This window comes from Mastigoproctus giganteus, chromosome 6 (assembly GCF_048544385.1).
Source record: "Mastigoproctus giganteus isolate SK-2022 chromosome 6, ASM4854438v1, whole genome shotgun sequence".
In the NCBI taxonomy this organism is placed as follows: domain Eukaryota; kingdom Metazoa; phylum Arthropoda; class Arachnida; order Uropygi; family Thelyphonidae; genus Mastigoproctus; species Mastigoproctus giganteus.
In genome coordinates this window covers 216,386,270-216,409,179 of record NC_143580.1, presented here as the reverse complement: position 1 = coordinate 216,409,179, position 22,910 = coordinate 216,386,270, and the positions used below count along the sequence as shown (strand labels likewise).

At 34.7% G+C, this 22,910-nt stretch overlaps 1 protein-coding gene across 1 annotated transcript in view; it reads left to right on the top strand.

Annotated features, from left to right (window-relative positions):
* Window positions 1-16,812, top strand: part of Dbp21E2 (putative ATP-dependent RNA helicase Dbp21E2) — a 69,787-nt gene extending 52,975 nt beyond the window's left edge. The window contains exons 10-13 of the mRNA XM_090376414.1: window positions 192-343; window positions 5,271-5,363; window positions 8,316-8,468; window positions 16,699-16,812. Coding sequence (XP_090232540.1) covers window positions 192-343; window positions 5,271-5,363; window positions 8,316-8,468; window positions 16,699-16,812 — 512 coding nt within the window. The remainder of the gene's footprint in view (window positions 1-191; window positions 344-5,270; window positions 5,364-8,315; window positions 8,469-16,698) is intronic.
* Window positions 16,813-22,910: the final 6,098 nt, after the last annotated feature.

Here is a 22,910-nt window from a genome sequence, read left to right as displayed (position 1 = left end):
TAATGCTAGTAAATTATCTTTGTTTCATCATATATCATTAGGGAATTCTGTTTCATGTGCTTATGAAAACACATTTTTAATGAAAATGTGTTTATATTTTCATATACTTTTTATATGAAAAAAGTATATTTTCATATACTTTTTTGTCCTTTTTTTATTGTACAATAAGATAGAAAATTGTTGTATTCTAGGTCATTTATTGGAACTTGTGAAAAATGATTATGAAAAAAATATTCCAGTGATGATTTTTACTAATAAATATCAGTCCTGTGATTGGGTTTCTATGTTTCTAGAAGAAAATGGTATACCAAATGCATTCCTCAATGGACACATGCCAAACAAGGTTTGTAATTTTTTATTATGATATCCTTTCATTCTGTAATTTAATGTTAAATATTAAATATTAATTTTTATCTTTATTAAGGTCATAAATAGTTTCTCTCCATTCTATCAATTAAGACATTGAATTAAATATGCAATACTCTTATGATTTTGAAATTTAAAACACTCTTATTGTAATAACTGACTATGAAAATAATATAAATTCAGCCTCAATTTATATTATTTTGAATTTATTTTAAATTAAATATATATATGTATATTTTTTTTTTTTTTCCCCTTTTTTTTTGTAAATTTAGCTTAACATAATTATGTCTATGAAATTCTGTTGCGAGGGCTGTTCGATAAAGAATGATTTTTTTTTTTTTTTGTCAACATACCTTTATTAACATGGCCTCCGTAGCCGAGTGGTTAGGGGCCGCAGTGCAGCAGCACACACTCTTTGAGTAGACCGGGGTTCAAGCCCCTGACTGCTGAATACAGACTGCCAATCCGCACTGGACCAGCGTGGCAGATTATGGTCCATTTCCCTCAGCATGAATTGTTGAGGAGGCTTCCATCCTGCAGTGGGTTGATATTGGCTGCACTTTACTTTTTACCTTTATTAATGATCTATATTTTGATGGTTATTTTCAAAGTAGTCTCCATTTGATGAAATGCACTTACTTAGTATTTCTTGCCATTCTTCAAAAACATGGTAGAAGCCATTTTTTGATATGCATTTGAGAATTACCACCAATGTCTTTACAACTTTTTTCCTTGTAGCTCCTTTGACTTTGGTGGTGGGGGGGGAATGCAGGGTGAAAGTTCAGGGCTGTAGGGCATTTGGAATGAATGTGATCCCACAAAGTGTGCAGTACAGTTCTGTAGTAAGGTCCTGTAACAGTTGTATGATGTGGCACAACATGCTGGTAAACAATTCCTTGAATGTTAAAAAAAGAGATGACCATATCCTTTCCTGCAAAACCACAACTTTTGCTTTTTTCGGTGTTGGCGACGACATAGACTTCCAAACAGAACTTTGGTGCTTACTCTCTGGGTTGAAATGATGAAGCCATGTCTCATCTGCCATTATCACCTAGTGCAGAACCTCACCATCTTCAGTAACCATCTGTTGAAGCTCCTGCAAAACCTCCATGTGAACTTGCTGTTGCTCAGTTGTGAGTAGTTTTGGAACCCAGCGTGCACAAACACGTGTCATATGCAAATGTGGTCATGAAGAGAATACCGTGCATCCTTCCTACTGATATTCTCAACTTCTCTATCAGCTGCCTTACCATTATATCATGATTTTCTCTCACAATTACAGAATCAGTGTTAGTAGTAGTAGAATGGCAAATGATTCAAGGAGGCAGTAAGAATTTCTCTAGTTCTCCCTTGAATTTATTCAACCCCTCCACTTCCACAACAACAGATGGAAGCCTGTTCCGAAGTTCAAACACCTGCTGCCTGAAGGCAAATTTACACACATCTATCCTGCAATCGTCCACCTTCAAAATTTTTGTTGATGATTTCTGAGGTGACTGCAGTGGTCGGAGCTCCAGGGGCACCCATTTTTGTTATTGAATCATGTCCATCTTTAAACATTCTAAGCCACCTGCAAGCTGTACTATATGGAAGCATAGATTCACCATAAAGCCTCTTTTGACATTTCATATGTATTATTATTATTTGTATTAATTAATACAAATAATTAATTATGTATTTATTATTAATAATTAATTAATATATTAATTAATTATTATTTGAAACCATTGTTTATGGTTTTTGAGGTGACAGCAGTGGTTGGAGCTCCAAGAGCATCTATTTTTGTTATTGAGTTAAGTACACTTCATGTGATCACAAGAGAGACAGAAGATTAGTTGTGTTTTCTGTGATGACAGTATAGTGGACTTGTCACTCATTTGGAGTGGTTTGTGTTTGAATTCCATTGGAGACTGAAGAAATTTTTTAAAGATCTCTTCAATTGAGGCTATAACTAGTTGATCTCAGACAGAGGCAATAGGGCTTTCCCCATAAATTATTCTGGATTTTTGCAGTCTGTGAACACACACATATATGCAAGCATAGTACATGAGTGCAATATTGCCTAGGGTGCTAATGTCCACAAAATCAGCAAAACAATGAACCGCCAAGATGGAAAACTATTGTGAAAAAAAAAAAAAAATGGAAATTATAAAGACACCTATGAGATAAAGGATAATTACACTAGCCAACACGATTTTTACCTCCAAGAACTTAAATGCTGTTTTTAACAAATTTTTATGCATAGATTTCGAAAATCACCACGATAGTTTCACATCACATCGTAGTTATTAAATATAGAGGGAGTTATGTTTTACCAAAATATGCCAATTTCGCATAATCTAGCCAATAAATGTATGACATACTGATTTATTTTAACGGATATAAGCTAATTCTCTTAATTTTAGCGATCACTTTTGGCCTCGGTTTTCTTGTGATAAACATAATCAAATCTATGGTTCTTAGATTCAAATTCCGATGCAGCAATTTACAATTTGAAGCAAGCAGACTTAACATTTTTGGTGAGAATTTTTGTAGGCTGTGCCAAGCTTTTCCAAGTATTAACTGATCATGACATGTTCTCAGGGTTTTACATCTATTCTCCAAACATAAACAGCCCCTGGAGAACATATAATATTTTTTTACACTTGTATTACACGCTTGAATTATTGCTTTATTTTAACATTAAACATTGATACATCTTTTGACGTGGACATGATACAGACTTTTTATGGTGATTTTCAGAATCAGTACGTTTATTTCCTCCAGAATCACATATTTTCATTGCGGAGGTATGACAAAAAATATTTTTTGTTTATTTGTTTATTGTGGTTATTGATTTATCAGGTGCACAATAAAGATGCTATAATATGGTAAAAATTCCCAAATCTGGCACCTTTAGCAGTTGCCCAAGTTTTCATGTAAGAATCTGATAGGACCCAAAACTTAGAAGTAATACTAAGTCAACTTGTAGTACAGAAATTTTTGAATATTTCTAATTGATTTTTTTTTTTTTTTTTTTTTTTTTATGGCATAGAATAAGCAGTTTCACAATGAGTGAAGTAGCAAGATTTTGCAAAAGTAGTGCCATACTAAGTCAACTTATAGTGGATTTGGGAAGAATATTATTTTACTGGTAGCCTAAGACAGTGGTTTTCAAACATTTTAGGTCATGCACTGTTATAAAAGGACTAGTTCACATCCCGGAAAAAAAATTAAATATATAAATTTAATATTTTTTTATTTATAATCATTTACATGGAAGGCATTATATTTAAAATCACAAATAATTTTAAAAGATCACAAATAAAAAAATACAAAAAAAAATTAAATTGAAGTTCAAGTACAAAATGATAAGAAATCATTAATGTAACAAGTGTAGTAAATGTAATGCAATACTATTTGTTTTATTTATAAATAATTTACATGGTATGCATTATATCTAGATTTTATTATATAGATAAAATGTGTTATATCTAGATTATATATCAGTGTGGAAAATAGCCCTCACGATTTTATTGAGTATTATCTCTTACACCCCTAGGGGTGCACATGCACCCCACTTTGGAGACCACTGGCCTTAGAGACCTCCCCCCATATTTGCCTGAAGTTCTAAATTGGAATTTTCTACCTTAGTTGCTGCAATTGCTGTTTTATCTAGCATTCATTGCTTCTTTAATGCTTTGCAATTTGCTTAATTGATATATACATTGCATGTATATAATACAATACAGGTAGCCCTCGATTTACGTCGGGGTTAGGTTCCTGGGGGAACAGGTGCAAATGAAATCCTTTATATAATGGAGTCAATCAGAAATCACAGGGTTAGGTGTTCTGGGCACCAAAAATATTTCCTACCACTTTGCATCGATTGTTTTATTTTATTATCGTTTTTCATAGTTGTAATAATAGTCGATGGATGCATATTCATAGCCCTACACACACACACACACATTAGGGTGGCTTTCACCAGATTCCATCCTCCAAATATTGCACTAGGATTCAATGAACTTCTTTTACCAGACATGGCGTCTCTTTATTCTATTAAATTAAAACTTTATAACGCGATTGGCAAAACTGCACACGGATGTCACTATTATTATTATTTAATTTATTAATAGCACAGTTAATAAAAAATGTTAGCATAATAAATTTCCAACACATGTAAATAGTGTAAACAACTGAATGCTTCACCGCATGGACCTTTACCACCCACATCCATGAGTGGCTACTTTGAGGGTGGGAATCTTTCTCGTTTTGTCCTGAGCCAATTGCTGATTGGCTCGGGTTGTCCTAAATCACGTGAACAGTGCATGATACATAGCACAGTATGATGGCAATAAATTTTGTCTGACGATTTTAAACTTTTAATTTATCAACAAATTTGCAAAAAAAAAAAAAAATAAATAAATAAAAATAGTGTTGTGGTTAGCAATCAGCGCAAAACGAGGGTTACCTATATATATATATATATATATATATATTAGAATAAAATATATAATATTATGTTATGTAATGGAAGATTACATAGTACTGTTGCAAGTAAAGTTATTAATTTTAAAATATGACAGTGGTTAAGCTCTAAAGTTGCTGGATTTAGTTTGTACTACATGTTATGGATTAAATATATTAAACAGATGTGTTTTCAAGTAAAGTCATGGTCTTAATTGGTCCATGTGACTCAAATTTTGTATCCCACTTTGGTAAGTGTGCTCTTTAAAATTGTATTAAAATCATTTACACAGCTTGCCTGTTAAATTCATACAGACTGACTGATGCAAATAGGCACACTGTTGCTTACACACCTAAAAACCGGTTAAGTTTTTAAATATTCTTAGCACTTAAAAACTGTTATGACAGCATAGGTTTTCATTAAGAAATAAGAACATTGTTATATTTTCCTTTAGGTAAGAGTTGGGCAGTATGAGAAGTTTCAGAAAAAGGAAGTAAATGTTTTATCATGTACAGATCTTGGTTCAAGAGGTCTGGACACAACTTGGGTAAGTCTCAAATTTTGCATCCTCTTGTTTTTTCCTGTTAAAGAGTTTTATATTTTGAATGTGAAACATAAACATTCTGTTTATTGGATGTGTGGAAGATTATATTTATATTGTTATCCTCAATCAATGTTATCGAACATATTGATATTTGAAAAATAAATTATAAATGATCACAGGGATATTAACCCGTTCGCAAGTATGGATATGTATATATACCTTTATGAATCTTAACAATACAGTACTACTATTTAACTTAAACTAATAACATGTGATGTCAATGCTATTACTGTTGCATACAATTAAACATACACACACACAAAATATGATATATATGTATATAAAAGCAGAATTAACACTAATATCCAAATCATTTAGATAATTTTATATCATTTAAACTACAGATATATTCAGGACAGGACAAATTAATGCCTAACGAGATATTGTAGGTTATGGTTTCACCTTTTTCTTAAGCTTTATAGTTTGAAATAAAAATAACTATCTCATATATATATATATATATACACACACTACACACTAATGCATATTATGGTGTGGTATTCATTTTATTCATTTATTCATTTTCAATACAAGCAGGTTAAGCCTATATGATGCTGACTAATTATATTTATGCCTAAAGGTGCAATGGTTGAAAAATAAGTCTGGAATTCACAGCTAAAAACAAACACTTACTTTTGGGCTGAGCTGTAAATCAGAACAAACTTCGAAATTTTATCATAAGTTGGAGGTTTGTTTAGCACAGCACTTGGATGTTTTTTTGAACACTTATATGTGTAACAGCACGTCATTTGCAGTGCCATTTGATGTGCTGATATGCATCAAATGCTGCAGACATCTTAGGGCCTACAAAACTGTTTAAAAAATAATTTATAAAAAAGTTAACATGATGGTAATATAATTGGAATTTCTCAAATTATATAATATAGTGATTTATTCACATGATCATACTTGATCACAATTATTTCATGCTGATTTATCTTTAAAAGAAATCTTTTTTTTAAAGTTCATCTACCGCACAAGCACTCATTCATAATTTTTATTAGTGAATTGAAGGGTGTCATGCCCTGTGCATTTTGCAGTCAGCATTTGACATTTTATATGCAGAAATTGTGATAAAATAAATGCAGACAGCATCAAAACATGTACAGGATGATTAACAGACTTCTGTGGGTGTAACAAATTGCAAGTTGAACTTGGAAAATTGCACTGAATTTATTGACTATAATACAGTGTAGCCAGTCTCAGAAGCTCTTGTCTGTGCTACATATTACTCGTATAAGCCATTGAATTGAATTTATTTTTGATCCTATTAATCTGAATTATGTGTGATGGCTGGACTTTAGAATATTAAATAAAAGGTGCCTTTCTGTTGCAAGTGCTGTTGAACATCTCATCATTCGTTTAACTTTATCCAAGTTAGTCACAGGTCGGAAGGAGCAGCAGTGCATAGCACATGCTTCTTGATTAGACCGGGGTTCGAGCCCGTCACCACCAAATACGGAGGATGTGGAAAGGTCAGAGAATGACCACCGCATATCCCGGAGCAATATGGCCTTAGTTGCTAAATGCTCCTAAAAACATTAACTAACCAAGTTAGTCAAAATTTTTAAAATTTATATGTTTGTAGAAAAGCTGTTTTCTCTATAATAGAGGAGAAAAATCAAATTTGATCTGGCCTAGGTTATTGATGCCTTGGATAATGCACAACATTACCAGTGTGTTCAGACTGACATTTTTAATAAACATCACATAATTATTGACTGGCAATTCTGGCTGTGGGTGGGAAATGGTTTTGTGGCAGCACAGGTGACAACATTTATTATGTTTATACTCTCCAAATCAGTACTTTATATGATGTTAAATATTACGCCATGTCACTTTTTTCTATTATTTTGGCAAAGATTAAAACTCTAACGTTAATTGTTGCTCAGAGTAGATGAGTCACATATATCCAGTCGTCTTATGTGATCCAGAAAAGGAGGAGACCAAATAATGAACAAACTCACAACTTCAAAAATAGATTCGCAAATACGTGCTCCAATAGGTAAATCTTTTCACATGTTTTGGGTTTGTGTAATAGCCTGAGAATTAATCCTGATGTATCGGAAGGAGATTTTGGCTGAGGTATTTACCTATATTCATCCATAATTTTACTTTATTTAGAACATCACTTACTGATATTCTCAATTTGTATTTGTATAATGTGATAAATGTTTTTACTAAATGCAACTATTATTGAACTATATCCAGCTTTATTGACTTTCATTTAACATGTGTATAATAATATCCTTTTAACTTCACGTCAAACCTGTTTCACCCATCTTACTTGTATCTTACCGTTGTGGGGTGACTATTTAATAAATAAATTGGGCATAAAGACAGATTTTTGAAGAACTTGTAACAAAAGCAGATGTTTTTCAAAGCTTATAAACTTTGTAGATATAGAACAAATAAAATAGTGATGACAATTTCTATGATGAAACAAGTGCTTTAAAAAATTTGTTGAAAAAATTCATACATTAAAAATAGTGATGCAGATAGCAATGACAATTTTTTTTTAAATCTGTAAATCTCATATATGTGTATAAAAAGTAAAATTAGGTTTTTTTTTTATTTACTTGAATCAGATACTTAATTATGAATATTTTGCATGAAAATTAAAGATTGCATTTAGAAATAAAGATTTTTACAAAAATATGATATTTTCTGTTTTTTGTACACTTTTTTTAAATTTTTGACAGTCCTGAAAACCAGAAGACAGATTGGGTAACACACTATCTGCAATAAGATTAATTGTTGAAGATAGCATGTTACCCAATTTGTAACTTTCATGTTATTTTTATTCTTTTAGACCTAATATTTACCAAAGTTATTGAAAATCTTCTGATTATTTGGGAGTAAATAGTTATATTTTTATTTTATGTGTATGTACAGGTTCAGCATATTATAAATTTTGATTTTCCTGAGCACATGTCAGACTATATTCATCGTGTTGGTCGAACTGGACGTGTGGGCAGCAAAGAAAATGGTCATGTGACTAACTTTGTTTGTCATGCCAGTGAAGTAAAGTTAGTTCAAAACATTGAAGTAAGCCAAATATTTATATTCAGTATTTATGCATTTTTATTATAAGTACCATATTAATATAAAAATGAAGAAGACTAAGCTTATCTTTTTTGTAATATAGAGATTGGTAATAAGATCATGCCATTCACAGGGGTTATGTTCCCGAGGATGTCAGTGAATGGTAAATCCACAAACAGTGAATTTAGATGGCTATGTGAGGGTCGGGGTTAGATTCTTGATTTGTAAGGTAGTTTTCTATAAAATATATTTTAGAACTTTATTAAACATGTTTTATAAGACACTGACCACTCATTGATTCTGTCAAATGCAAATAGATTAAAAATCTAGAGGTTCTCTTAAAAGCCTCATCATGTACACAAGATATCCCTTTGGACCATTATCATAATATGCTAGCTCTGAATTTGCATTTTCAAGGAATGGCCATATGACAGGTTGCAGATTTTGATTTAAGTATGAAATGAAAAAGTACCCTGACAATAACATAATTTGTTTTTTGTAATTCAGATGTTTATCATGAGTATTAATAAAATTTCTTGAGGCCCTGTAGGATCAACCAACCAACCAACAACTGACTGAGAACTGACAAGTGGGCTTCCCAGACAGTAAAATCACCCACGAAAATAATTGTTTCACAGGCTCCAGAAAGTGTTCACGAACTTCATGCCAGACAAAGTTAAGTCATACAAACATTTGTATTACCCCACTAACAAAACTCATGCACCTTAGCATATAGAGATGATCTTTTTCAGAAACGTGGCAACATTTTATTATAGAGAAGCTTTAACTGGTGTAGTAGTAGTAGTGGCATGTGATGCAAGAAAGCAAGTGTATGATCTTGTAATAATTGAGAGTAAAGTGGAGGAGAAATTGTTGAAGATAAATAAAAGAAAGGCACCTGGGGTGGATGGGATCTATCCAGTTATATTAAAAGGAGGCAGCAAAGGAAGTAAGCAAACCCTTAGCCATAATTATGAGAGCTTCCTTGGACTCAGGGGAGGTACCCACAGACTGGAGATGTGCAAATGTAACCCCAATTCACAAACGAGGATCAAAGGCTGACACAAGTAATTATAGACCTGTGAGTTTAACTTCTGTTCCAGGAAAATTAATGGAAACACTGGTTAAAGAAGCACTGCAGGATCATCTTGACAAGAATTCAGTTATAGCTCAGACACAGCATGGTTTTGTTAAGGGAAGGTCTTGCCTGACCAATTTGATTGGATACTATGATGCAGGGAATAACTTTGATATTATATATTTGAATCTTAGAAAGTCTTTTGATACTGTTGCACATGGAAGACTGCTGCACAAATTGGAGCAGTGTGGCATTGGTGGCAAATTGTTGCTATGGATAAAGGGATGGTTCAGTGGCAGAAGACAGATAGTGGTAATTAATGGACACTGCTCATTGTGGACTGATGTTATTAGTGGAGTCCCTCAGGGTTCAGTGTTTGGGTCCATTGTTGTTTTCTGTATTTATAAATAATATTGATGATGGTATATCAAGCTTAATGTCCAAGTTTGCAGGCGATACAAAGGTTGGCAGGGTTGTTAAGGACGCTACTGATGCTATGCTGCTGCAACAGGATCTGGAAAGGTTGAGCAGATGGGCTGAGAGGTGGCAAATGAAGTTTAACATTGACAAATGTAAAGTACTACATATGGGAAACAGCAACCCCAGAGCAATGTATCAACTCTGTGGTACTACACTGACAGTGGTAGAGAATGAAAAGGACCTGGGGGTAATTGTGCAGGCAGATATGAAGTTCTCTGAGCAGTGCAGACAGACTGCAAGAGTAGCTCATGGTGTCTTATCAATGATATACAGGAATTTTTCTAGCAGGGATAGGGAGGTGATTATTCCCTTGTATGAGGCAATGGTCAGGCCGCACCTTGAGTACTGTATATAGGTCTGGAGGCCTAATTTCAAGAAGGATGTAGAGCTGCTGGAACGAGTACAGAGAAGGGCAACAAGATTAGTGAACGGAACGAAGGGTTGCTTTTACGAAGAAAGGCTTAAGTTTTGCAAATTACAGTATCTGGAGACTAGGCACCGGCGAGGTGATCTGATAGAGATGTACAAAGCCTTGAATGGTTTGAGCATGCTCAATGCTGATGAGATACTGCCTCTTGCTCAGAATAATCACCTGAGAGGGCATAAATTCAAATTGAGGAAAGACAGATGTAGGACAGATGTGCGGAAATTTGCCTTTAGCCATTGGGTAGTTGGTTGGTGGAACAGACTGCCATCCCTTGTTGTGGAAGTTGATAGCCTAAATAAATTTAAGGCTCAGCTGGACAGGTATTTTGAACGAAGGGAGGGGTGAAGTGGAAGGTTTTTTTTTGTTTTTTTTTTGGCTGATGCTGCATAAGCTTGCTTTCTTGCATCGTATGCCTCCACTAATGCTAATGAGCTTATGCAGCATCAGCCAAAAAAAAAAAAAATCACACCATTCCCTCCAAATGCCTGTCCAGTTCCTCCTTAAATTTATTTAACCTATCAACTTCCACAACGACAGATGGAAGTTTGTTCCAGCAATTAACCACCCGCTGGCTAAAGGCAAATTTCCGCACATCTATTCTACATGTCTTTTCTTAATTTGAATTTATGCCCCCTTAGGTTTGTAATCTGAACAAGTGGAAGGGTCCCATCAGAATTCAGCGGGCTTAATCCATTCACAGCCTTATACACCTTAATCAGATCACCGCGCAGGTGCCTAGTCTCCAGCCACTGCAATTTGCAGAACTTAGCCTCTATTGGTAAGAGGATCCCTTCATTCCCCTCACCAATCTTGTTGCCCTCCTCTGTACACGCTCAAGCAAATCTACATCCTTCCTAAAATGAGGTCTCCAGACCTGTACGCAGTACTCAAGGTGTGGCCTGACCATTGCCTTATACAGAGGGACAATCGCCTCCTTTTCCCTGCTTGCAAAATTCCTATATATCATTGACAAAACCCCATGACCTGCCCTGGCAGCCTGTCTGCATTGCTCAGAAAACTTCATATCTGACGGCACAATTACTCCCAGGTCTTTTTCATTTTCTACCACCTTAAGTGTAGTACCACACAGTTGGTACGTTTCTCTGGGGTTACTTCTACCTATATGCAGTACTTTGCATTTGTCAAGGTTAAACTTCAGTTGCCACTTCTTAGCCCATCTGCCCAAATTATCTAGATCCTGTTGCAGTAGCACACTGCCATTACTGTCATTAACAACCCTGCCAACCTTTGTATCATGTGCAAACTTCGACACTAAGCCTGATATACCTTCATCAATATCATTGATAAATATGCAAAACAACAGTGGATCCAACACTGAACCCTGTGGGACTCCACTAATAACATTAGTCCACGAAGAGAAGCACCCATTAATTACCACCCTCTGTCTTCTCCCACTCAACCATCCTTTTATCCATTGTAGCAACTTACCCTTAATACCATTCTGCTCCAATTTGTACAATAGTTTCAGATGCTGGATTAACTGAAAGCATCATCTTGACATTGACAGACACGGATAGCTTTTATTGTGGAATTTACACAAATAACTTATTCTTACCTTATTTTTTATTGATACAGAAACATTTGTGTTGTGGCAGTTATATGACATCACATAATAAAGTATGTGATGTCATATAATACTTGGCCAGGCACTCCCTGGCTTACGTAATACTTGACTTACAGAAATTTGACTTTACATTAAGTTTTTGCTGGCTAGTGCAAACTTAAAAAAATCCTGGAAACATATTTTACATCCCATAGGAATAAATCGAGGTATTGTGAAAATATTGTAATGTGAACCCAATAACACTTTTTTTTTTTTTTTCCTTTTCTTTTCTTTTTTTTTTTGTAATTCGTTCCAGGACCTTGAAAGTTGAAATTTTTGCTATATAACCAAACTATTTATCTCTCTAAAAGGTCATTTTTATAATGGGAATTGCACTACACTTTCATTGTTATATGTTCTTTTATAAGAATCAGTTTTGATCAAACCTTTGTGATATTTTCCTAAAACACATTACTGTAGGTCACTACAATAAAAACAAGTTGCACTTTCCGGTTGATTGGGCTTTTCTGTTAGTGAATTTAATTATAAATGGCTAGTAAACTCGAACTTATTGCATTTGCGATAATCCCAATAACTGGAATTATGGTGAAATGTGTTCCCCTTCACTGAAATCTTCAATCATATAAAAAACAAATAAATTTTAAGAATCTTCTCTTCATTCCTTTTTAACTTATTACAATGGCGAAGGGAAAGTGACCAATGGTGGCAGGGCTAGGAAACGAAACAAAATTGATTTAGAAATGAAGATAATTAAGAAGTACGAAGCAGGACAAAGTTTGTCATCTATTGCAAGGAATTAGGTCTCACTGCTTCAACAGTGAATACAATTTTAAGGGACAGTTGCGTATAAAAGAATATGTTAAAGGATCGACACATTTAAGATCAACAGTGATCACAAAACAGCATTCAGGTGCTATATCGAAGATGGGAAAGCTATTAATAATATGGATGGAAAATCAGATTTAGGGGCGAGTGCCCTGGTGTCTAATGGCCATTCGAGCAAAAGCAAGTATTTATGAAAACATTAAGGATAAGCTCGGCGAACCCCGAGCCAAGCCAAGTTCGTGGCAAGCAACTGATAGTTTAATAGGTTCAAGCATCGCGTTTGTTTCCAAAACATTAAATTATGTGATGAAGTCGCCAGTTTTCCAATCCTGCAGCTGCAGAGAAATATTGTGATGTGTTGGAAAAAACCCCTTCTAAATCTCCACAGTCCTCAACTTCTGCATTTGTGTGCTTATCAGCTGGAGAGTTAATTCTGGCAATGATGCTCAAAAAGTAAAACTTGCTGACATTATGCTTGTCTCCTCTCTCTTTTTGTAATCTTATAATTTTGAAATTTTTGTCTTTGCACTTTTGTCATTTTTCCTGCACATGAGATAAAAAAATTGAATAAATAAATCAATTTACATGTTCGCCAAACATTTATTTTTTGCTTCAATCAAATTCAGCGTGCATAGTTGCGAGTAGGGCTTACATCCTGTATTTGAGATCCCGGTCTTTTTTTTTACAGTATTAAAATACCAGTATTGATTCAGAAAATACCAGTTTTTCGGTACTAATTTAAAAAAAAAAAAAAATTGTTATAAAATCACCTTTATGTGATTATGATGTCGTTATCTCTACTAGCAAATGTACGATAAATCATCGATAGGACACCATGCAACATTGTAACCTGTCCACAATTCTCGGACAACTTCATGTCTGACCATATCATAACTCCCAAGTCCCGTTCCTCCACTACTGACTTTAGTTCATCTCCACCAAGTGTATAAGTTATTTTGAGGTTGCTGTTCCCCAGGTGTAAGACCTTGCATTTTGCTGAATTAAAGTATAGCTGCCACTTTTCTGACCATCAAGGAAGTTTATCTAGGTCACTCTGAAGATGCTCTGCTTGGCGGCGATCATTAACTACTCTACTGATCTTTGCATCATCTGCAAGTTTAGACCTCACACTCTCCATCCCTTCATAGATGTCATTTAAAATAATCAAAAACAACAGTGGTCCCAATACTGATCCTTGGGGAACCCCACTTCTTACATTAACCCAATCTGAGAAATACCCGTTTTCACACCCCTCTGCCAGGTGCCCTCAACCCATCGTGTTATCCATCTTAGGATTTTCCCTATAATTCCAGCCTGCTCCAGCTTATAAAGTAACCACTAATGTGGGACTGAATCAAATGCTTTGCTGAAATCCAAGTAAACAATGTCAAAATTATTCCCTAAATCTAGCTCACGAGTGACCTGTCAAAATGGCTAACCAGATATGTTAAACATGATTTTCCCTTTACAAAACCAAAAACCATGCTATGTATACTACAGAATTCCATTTCCATCTAAATGATCCTGAATTCCACCCTTGATCATTGCCTCCATGATTGTCCCTACTACTGAAGTTAGACTCGTTGGTCAGTAATTTCCCGTTACACTCCTAGAACTGCCTTTATGTTCCAATTTACACCAATCCAACGGAATCTCTCCTGAGTCCAGTGATGCTCTCATAACTAGCCTTAATGGTTCAGTGCACTCACCTGCCGCCTCCTTTAAGATTATCGGGTATATACCATTAACCACAGGAGCCTTACTCACCTATAGGCACAAAAGTTCTCATTAAATAATCATTTGAAATTTCAACATCAATAATTACATTTTTATCAACTTCACTTCCATAATATTTCATTGATACAAAAGGTTTTTTTTAATGTAAATATCGATTTTTAGTAACTGTTGAGTTCATCTGCAACTTCAGCTATGTTATCTAATACTATCCCCGTCCATTGCATAAGGGTCCAGTCTGATTGTCCTTTTGTTCTTTGCATTTATATATATGAAGAATTCCTTAACTGCACTCTTTGCTCCCTGCTTTATTCCTTATCCTCACTCTTTGTTCTCTCTCAGACTCAGTAAAGATACTATAGTGAAAATTATATTTCGCTTAATAAAACATCTTTCTCCTTCAGAAAATGATGAATAAAATTCAACCATGGAAGACCAACATGGAACAGAACATCAATCTTCTGCAAATTCTTTTCAAAATAAGAAATTGCTTGACTCTAATGAGATTTTAAAAGATGAACTTGAGTCGGAAATTAATGAAATGCTTTTAACTATTTTTGATAAAAAAGTTCAAAGCCTAGAAAATATGGACTGAGATTGTCTACGATTATCTCAGTACAATAGTACCAGAATAGAATCTGAAAGGGCATTTTCTGCCGCTAATCAAATACTGTATGTACCAATATTAGATCCATTTTAAACGACCATACTATTGATTGCTTATGTTTCTTAAGAGTTCACTTTATTCGAACAGGTAGTGTGGATGCTTAAACATAACTAAACTTTGCAGTAACAATATGTATTTTTTTGTTTTTAGAATAACTGTATTTTAAAGATTTTTTTCAGAATATTTATTATTACAATAAAAGTTTATTTAAAACATGAATTCAAGTAATTATAGTACTTGTTTTTTTTTCCTTACTTTATTGCACCTAATTGTCATCAAAATGTATTCAGAAAAATATTTGTTTTTGGAATACCGGTATCCCGGGTTCATAAATTAAAAATACCGAAATACCAGTATTGTAAGCCGTAGTTGCGAGTACTGCAGAAGCATGTAGGGAAATTCTGGCTTATATAGAGTTCCGCTAAATGCAAACCTTATGTAAGTCGGGGAGTGTCTGTATGTATTAACAGCTGAAATAGTCTAAACAAAGCAATGTGTAGATGGGTTTACTTGAATTTAAGAAAAACATCATGTTATCCCTGAATTGAAACTCACTAAAGTAAAACTGAGCTTTACTGCACAGGCCTGATACAAGAAGTAAATGCCTTCTCTGTTGAATTCAGGCAAATATTGCAAGGAGAGTTCCACATGGATCTCTTTTTGGGGTGAGTGTTCTCAGCTGGGACATGCACGGTGTTAATGCGTTGATCAAACTGAGAGCTCCAATTTCTTGGCTAGCCTCTGTAATTGTCTTTGACATAGATAAATCAGAATGCCTAGATACATAGAATCACTTTGGTTTTCTGATGATATGTGGTTTAGGTCATTAAAAATGCCACTATTGCTGCTAATCATTCTTGACTCGGCCATCTCGAGGAGAAGCATGGTTAACAAATAACGTTTAAATTTAGAGTATTAATATTATGTTGGAATAGTGTGAAATTACCTTTTATTTCTTTCAGTTGCTTCATATTCTGAATATTCCTACTAAGAACATGGATACAGATTGCAAATTTATAGGTTGCTTTAAGAGTTACTGGAATTTTTGTCATTATAGTGGTTATCGATTTAGTGGCCACATTTTTATTTGTATATGCGTAAGAATTTCTTCTATTCTTTTCTGCATATATTCCTTAAAACAAAAAACTTTACTCTTTTTCATCATCTAATTGAGACTTAAAAAGAAAGAGGGGTGACATTCTCAGCCACCAATCTTTTTGGAGACCAGGTTTTGATAAGTAGTGGTACAGTATACATTTTATACTTTATGAATTCAGAATTTCATTTCTTCCAGATTAAATCTTGGTGATGAGGAGGTAATTTTTCAGGTAGATCTTACTCAGTGTGTAAAAATTATTACTAAGAGCTTTGATTTAACGTTTTCTCTTCAGCTAATAAGTGATTTTTTTCTTTTTTCTTTTTTTATTTCTGTTTCAGTTGGCTATCAGAAAAATGCAGGTGTTACCAAAAGTTGATGCTAATATTACAAGAAAAGTGCAAAAGAGGTTATATGGCTATGAAGATGAAGAACTTGCTTTACTCAAGAATTAACACCTGTTCTTATAATGTAAATATGATTTTTTTATATGACAGACTTGCTATTGTAAAAAAACTTGTTTAAATTATAATTGCAAATGCAATAAAACAAAAATAATTTTAAATAATATTTCATATTTTTTAATGCTTTCATCAGGTTTGTTTAAATATGGATTAGAACACAAAATTCTTGTGCTCTTGGAAAATACTGGCTTAGATAATGATTCTTACATTTTACATATCCTCCATGTGGCCAACCTGGAGTATGAACAGAAAATTTATTTATTTATTATTATTTTTTTTAAATTTAAAGTACTATTAATAAAACAGAAGAACAAGAATTAAAATTTGTTAAGTTTCTCAGCATTTTGTAAGTAATTTTAGCATATTGTATTTTTTGTTACTTCATGAGAAATGGAGATGCTAAATTTTAAAGTGCTGAAGTTCTTCATATTCCCTGTATAGAAAAAGTAATAATAATGAGAGAAAAAAAGAAAAAAAAGAGATGATGCCTTTATTTTTATTTAAAATAAAATTATTGTAAAGGAATACAAGTAGCATGAAGGTTCTCTTCATTTTGTTTTCGATATTCATGCATTTTTGCCTCCATTAATTTTTAAATCAGAGATAAATTTTAAAAAAGGTGCAATTATATTAATTTATCTTTAAAAAATTATATGTAACAGCAATTTTCAATGTTCTGTACTTCACAATTATGTTAGCAGTTTATCATAAGCATATTTCTCAGTGGTACAATATTCAGTTACAATAACACTGGATATAAATAAGTGGATTTCTGGTATTTTGACTGATGATAATGAATGATTGAAGCATTATTCCGTATGAAGAAGTGTTTTATTTTGTTGGTTTTTAGCGAAAAAAAAATTTTTTCTTAGGTGGTGGGAGTGACTCTGTTTGTTCTTCTTCTTGAATTGAAGACAGTGGCTGCGGTGCATATGGAGATTCTGGCTGTGATGATGCTGCTGCTGCCCCCGCTGCTGCTGCGTATAGAGATTCTGGTTGTAGAGGTCCATACGAACCTGCTTGTAGTGATCCATACGAACCTGCTTGTGGTGGTCCATACGAACCTGCTTGTGGCATCGTCACATATGGTGAACCTGGTTGTGGCATGGTATATGGTGAACCTGGTTGTGGCATGGTATATGGTGAACCTGGTTGTGGCATGGTATATGGTGAACCTGGTTGTGGCATTGTTGCATATGGAGAGCCTGGTTGCGATGTTGCATATGGAGAGCCTGGTTGCGATGTTGCATATGGAGAGCCTGGTTGCGATGTTGCATATGGAGAGCCTGGTTGCGATTTTGCATATGGAGAGCCTGGTTGCGATTTTGCATATGGAGAACCTGGGGGTCGTGGTGGTGAAGGCACTGGTTGTGATGCTGCATATGGAGAACCTGAAGATGGCATGTAGGCATGCCCATATGCCATAGCTGGGGATCCTGCTCCTCTTGGAGTGGCTATTATCACTGTATGTGGTTCATGATACTTCTTCATACACAGAAGATAAGCAGCTGATAAAATAAGGCATATTATAAGGAAGGCAATAATCAGGAATGGCCAGTGAAAATTTACCCACAAAACAAACGAATTAAATGTTCCAGACCTTCGACGACGGCTGACACATTGTCCATAACTGTAAAGAAATGACAATAATTTAATTTGTTATAGAAAAAAAAAATTAAACTAAATCACAGTTTTATGTAATATTTAATTAAGATACGGGGTCCAGAGTAAAACTGCGCTGCAAATAGAGTTACTTAACTTACAGTCTAGTCATACGTTTTTCAGGTTATTATAATACCATAATACTGACTTCCATCTATAATTAAAAATTGAAAACCTCTACTTTCTTCATTTGTGGCATTTCTACTCTGTGAACTCACTAGAAAACCAAATTCAAATGAGGAAAGGGGAAAACAAAAGTAGTTACCCTTCCATGTATTACATAGGCTTAAATTTGTTGACTTGGTGAGAAATAGCATATTAAGCAAAGTGTGGTAGTTGGTAACCTTTTGAACTTAGAAAAATTTTATTTACAAAAGCATTCTATTCTATTCCGTTCATATGACAGCTTTACTTCTTGCTAGACTTGAACTTGTTCCCTTGGAAGGAAGGGAAAAATCTGATTTAATTTCAAAATGATTGGTTTTAATTCTTTCTGTCAAACTGGAAATATCTTCAAGGGTGAATGGATGTCAATGAATTTAACTTACAGCCTGAAATAGCTAATATTATTTGTGAGATTCTCATACTAATAGATTAACAGTAGCTGCAGGCAAAGGTGAAATGATTCTTGCACTGCTTCTATTGGAATGAGCAGCAGCCAGGAAAGCAAGGGACTGGGAATTTCAAGAACTACTGGGGGCCATCATGGAACAAATAAATACATGGGCTGTGTTACTAAGAGTAAGAACAGGTGCATATATACTTGCATGTACACCAGTGCTAGGAGTATAGTAAATAAATTTAAAGTGCTTGCTTGTCAAAGGTGGATATTGTTGAGATATCAGAAATGTGATGTCACACAGATATTAGTAGAGGCATACAAATGACACAAGAAAACAAGCTTATACAGCATCAGCCAAAAAAAAGAACTTCCCAGTTCATGCATCCATTCGCTCCTGAAGTTTGTCCACTTCTTCCTTGAACTTATTTAAACTATCAACTTCCACAACAAATGGAAGTTTGTTCCAGCAATCAACTACCCATTGACTAAAGCCAAATTATTGCACATCTATTCGACAACTGTTTTTCCTCAATTTCAGTTGATGCCACCTCAGGTTTATAATCTGAGCAATCCCATCAGCATTGGGTCTGCCCAATCCATTCAAGTCCTTATACACCTCAAAATCACCTCACAGATGCCTAGTCTCCAGATGCTGCAGTTTGCAGAACTTAAGCCTTTCTTTGTAAGAGCACCCCTTTGTTCCCCTCATCAGTCTTGTTGCCCTTCTCTGTACTCATTCTAACAACTCTACATCCTTCCTAAAATGAGTCTTCCAGACTTGTACGCAGTACAAAAGGTGTAGTCTGACCATTTCCTTATACAAGAGGATAATCACCTCCTTATCCCTGCTAGCAAAATTCCTGTATATCATTGACAAGACCCCATGGCATGTTCTGACAGCCTATCTGCACTGCTCAGAAAACTGTATATCTGACTGCACAATTACCCCCAGGTCTCTTTCATTCTCCACTTCCCTGAGTGTAACACCACACAGTTGGCACATTTCTCTGGGCTTACTGCTACTATATGCAGTACTTTGCATTTGTAAATGTTAAACTTCAATTGCCACTTCTCAGACCATCTGCCCAAATTTTCTAGATCCTGTTGCAGTATGCTACTGCAACAAGATCTAGAAAATCTAGTCATTAACAACCCTGCCAACCTTTGTATCATCTGAAAACTTCGACATTAAGCTTGATATACCTTCACCAATATCATTGATAAATATACAAAAAAACAACGGGCCCAACTCTGTCTTCTCCCACTCAACCATCATTTTATCCATTGTGGCAGCTTGCTTGAATGCCATACTGCTCCAATTTGTACAGTAGTCTTCCATGTGCAACAGTAACAAAGTAACAAAAGCTCTCCTGAAATCCAAGTATATGATATCAAAATTATTTTTTTCATCCAGTTCCTTTGTGGACACATCATAGCATCCAATCAAATTGGTCAGACAAGATTTCCTCATAACAAACCCATACTGTGTCTGAATTATTACTGCAGTCTTGTGTAGATGATCCTGCAATGCTTTTTTAACCAGTGACTCCATTATTTTCCATGAACAGAAGCTAAACTAACAGGTCTGTAATTAATCGTGTCACTGTTTGATCCCCCTTTGTGAATTGGGGACACATTTGCATATCTCCAGTCCATGGGGACCTCTCCTGAATCCAAGGATGCTCTCATAATTATGGCTAAGGATTTGCTTACTTCCTTTTGCTGCCTCCTTTAATATAACCAAATAGATTCCAACCACCCCAGGTGCCTTTCTTATGTTTAACTTCAACAATTTCTCCTCCACTTTGCTCTCAGTTATTACAAAATCATTTAACTCTGTTAGAGTTTGATAAACTTTTGACCTTCCCCTCCCCTAAATAACTCCTCATGTGTGAATGTAGATGTAAAAATACTCATTCAGTTTGGCAGCTATCTGAGCAGGTTCATCTACAGTCAAACCATCGATATCAAGTGGACCTATGTGATTCATCCCCTTCCTTTTAGAGTTTATATAAGTAAAGAAGCCTGTTTTTCTTTGCATCCTTTGCCAAATATTTCTCATAATCTGCCTTCACTTGCCTAACCTTGTTTGTGACATGATTACAGACTAGCTTGTACAGTAGTTAATTTATATGCATCCCATGCATTTTTCTTATCTGCTGCAGAATATAAGGAATGCAGAATTGGAATTTGCGGAGTACAATGTGTACAGAAAATATAGAAAGGAAAGAGAGGTGATGCTGTTAGTTAAGAAACACATAAAATTTAAAGCAGTGCATCCAGTTGACATGGGTGGACAATGCAATGTTGAGTCAGTTTGATGTGAAATAAGCACTGGGAAAGCAAAAATGAGAGTAAGAGTGTGTTATAGACCTAATGACTCTGGTGAGTACAACGAACAACTGTACAGAGATATAGATGGGCCAGTAAATCAGAATGTTTTATAATGCAGATTTTAACTTCCAAGATATTGAGTGGAATTTGTCACTGAACACTAGCAAGACTTTTGTGGATTTATTGGATGATTGTTTTCTACAGCAGCCTGTTCAAGAGAGAACCAGAGGGAGTAATACTCTTGATCTGATTATCAGCAGCGATTATTCATGCATTAAGAATCTTCGGATAAAGGAACCTCTAGGTGGTAGTAATCATAGTGTACCAACGTGGGATTTACTTAAAAATGTAACTACCATTTGTTAAATGAAAGAGTTTTTGCTTTCATAAAGGTGACTACAGTGGTCTCAGACAGGTTTTAAATTCTATACAGTGGGACTAACTATGATGTTACTAACAGCAAATTCTAAACAAGAAACATTTAAAAAGAATTAATCTTGGAAGCTGCTAAGATTTTCATACCAACTAAGAAATAATGTTCTGGGTTAACACCTAAATTCAGATGCTAATAAGACTCGTGGCAAAGAAGAAAAATGCATGGGATGCATCTAAATTATCAGGAAACATAGAAGCTTATGGTCAATATAAATTAGTCTGAAATCAGATCACAAAGATGGTTTGATAAGCAAAGGCCGATAACGAGAAATCTTTGGCAAAGATTGCGAAGAAACACAACAAAGACTTCTTTACTCATGTAAACTCTAGAAAGGGGATAAATCAGATTGGTCCACTTGATATTGATGGTTCAACGTTTGATGATCCTGGCCAGGTAACTGACAAACTGAATGAGTATTTTGCATATACATTCACACATGAGGCATTCTATAGGGAAGCTGAGGCCAGAAGTTTATCAAACTCTAACGAGGAGCTAAATGATTTTGTAAAAATTGAGAGCAAATGGAGGAGAAATTGTTGAAGTTAAACATAAGAAAGGCCTGGGGTGGTTGGAATCTATCTGGTTATATTAAAGGAGGCAGCAAAAGGAAGTAAGCAAATTCTTAGCCATAATTATGAGAGCGTCCTTAGATTCAGGAGAGGTCCCCACAGGCTGAAGATATGCAAATGTGTCCCCAATTCACAAAGCAGAATCAAAGGGTGACACGAGTAATTACAGATCTATTAGTTTGACTTCTGTTACTGGGAAAATAATGGAGTCACTGGATAAAGCAGCATTGCAGAATCATCTAGACAAGACTGCAGTTGTAGTTCAGACTAGGGCTTACAATACTGCTCAAAATCTTAATACCAGTATTCAAAAAACGAACATTTCTCAATAAATTTTGATGACAATTAGGTGAAATAAAGTAAGGAAAAAAACAAACTGTAATTACTTGAAACTATAAAAACTTTTATTGCAATAATAAATATTCTGGAAAAAAATCATTAAAATCCAGTTATTCTAAAAACAAAAAAATACATATTGTTACTGCAAAGTTTAGTTATGTTTAAGCATCCACACTACCTGTCTGAA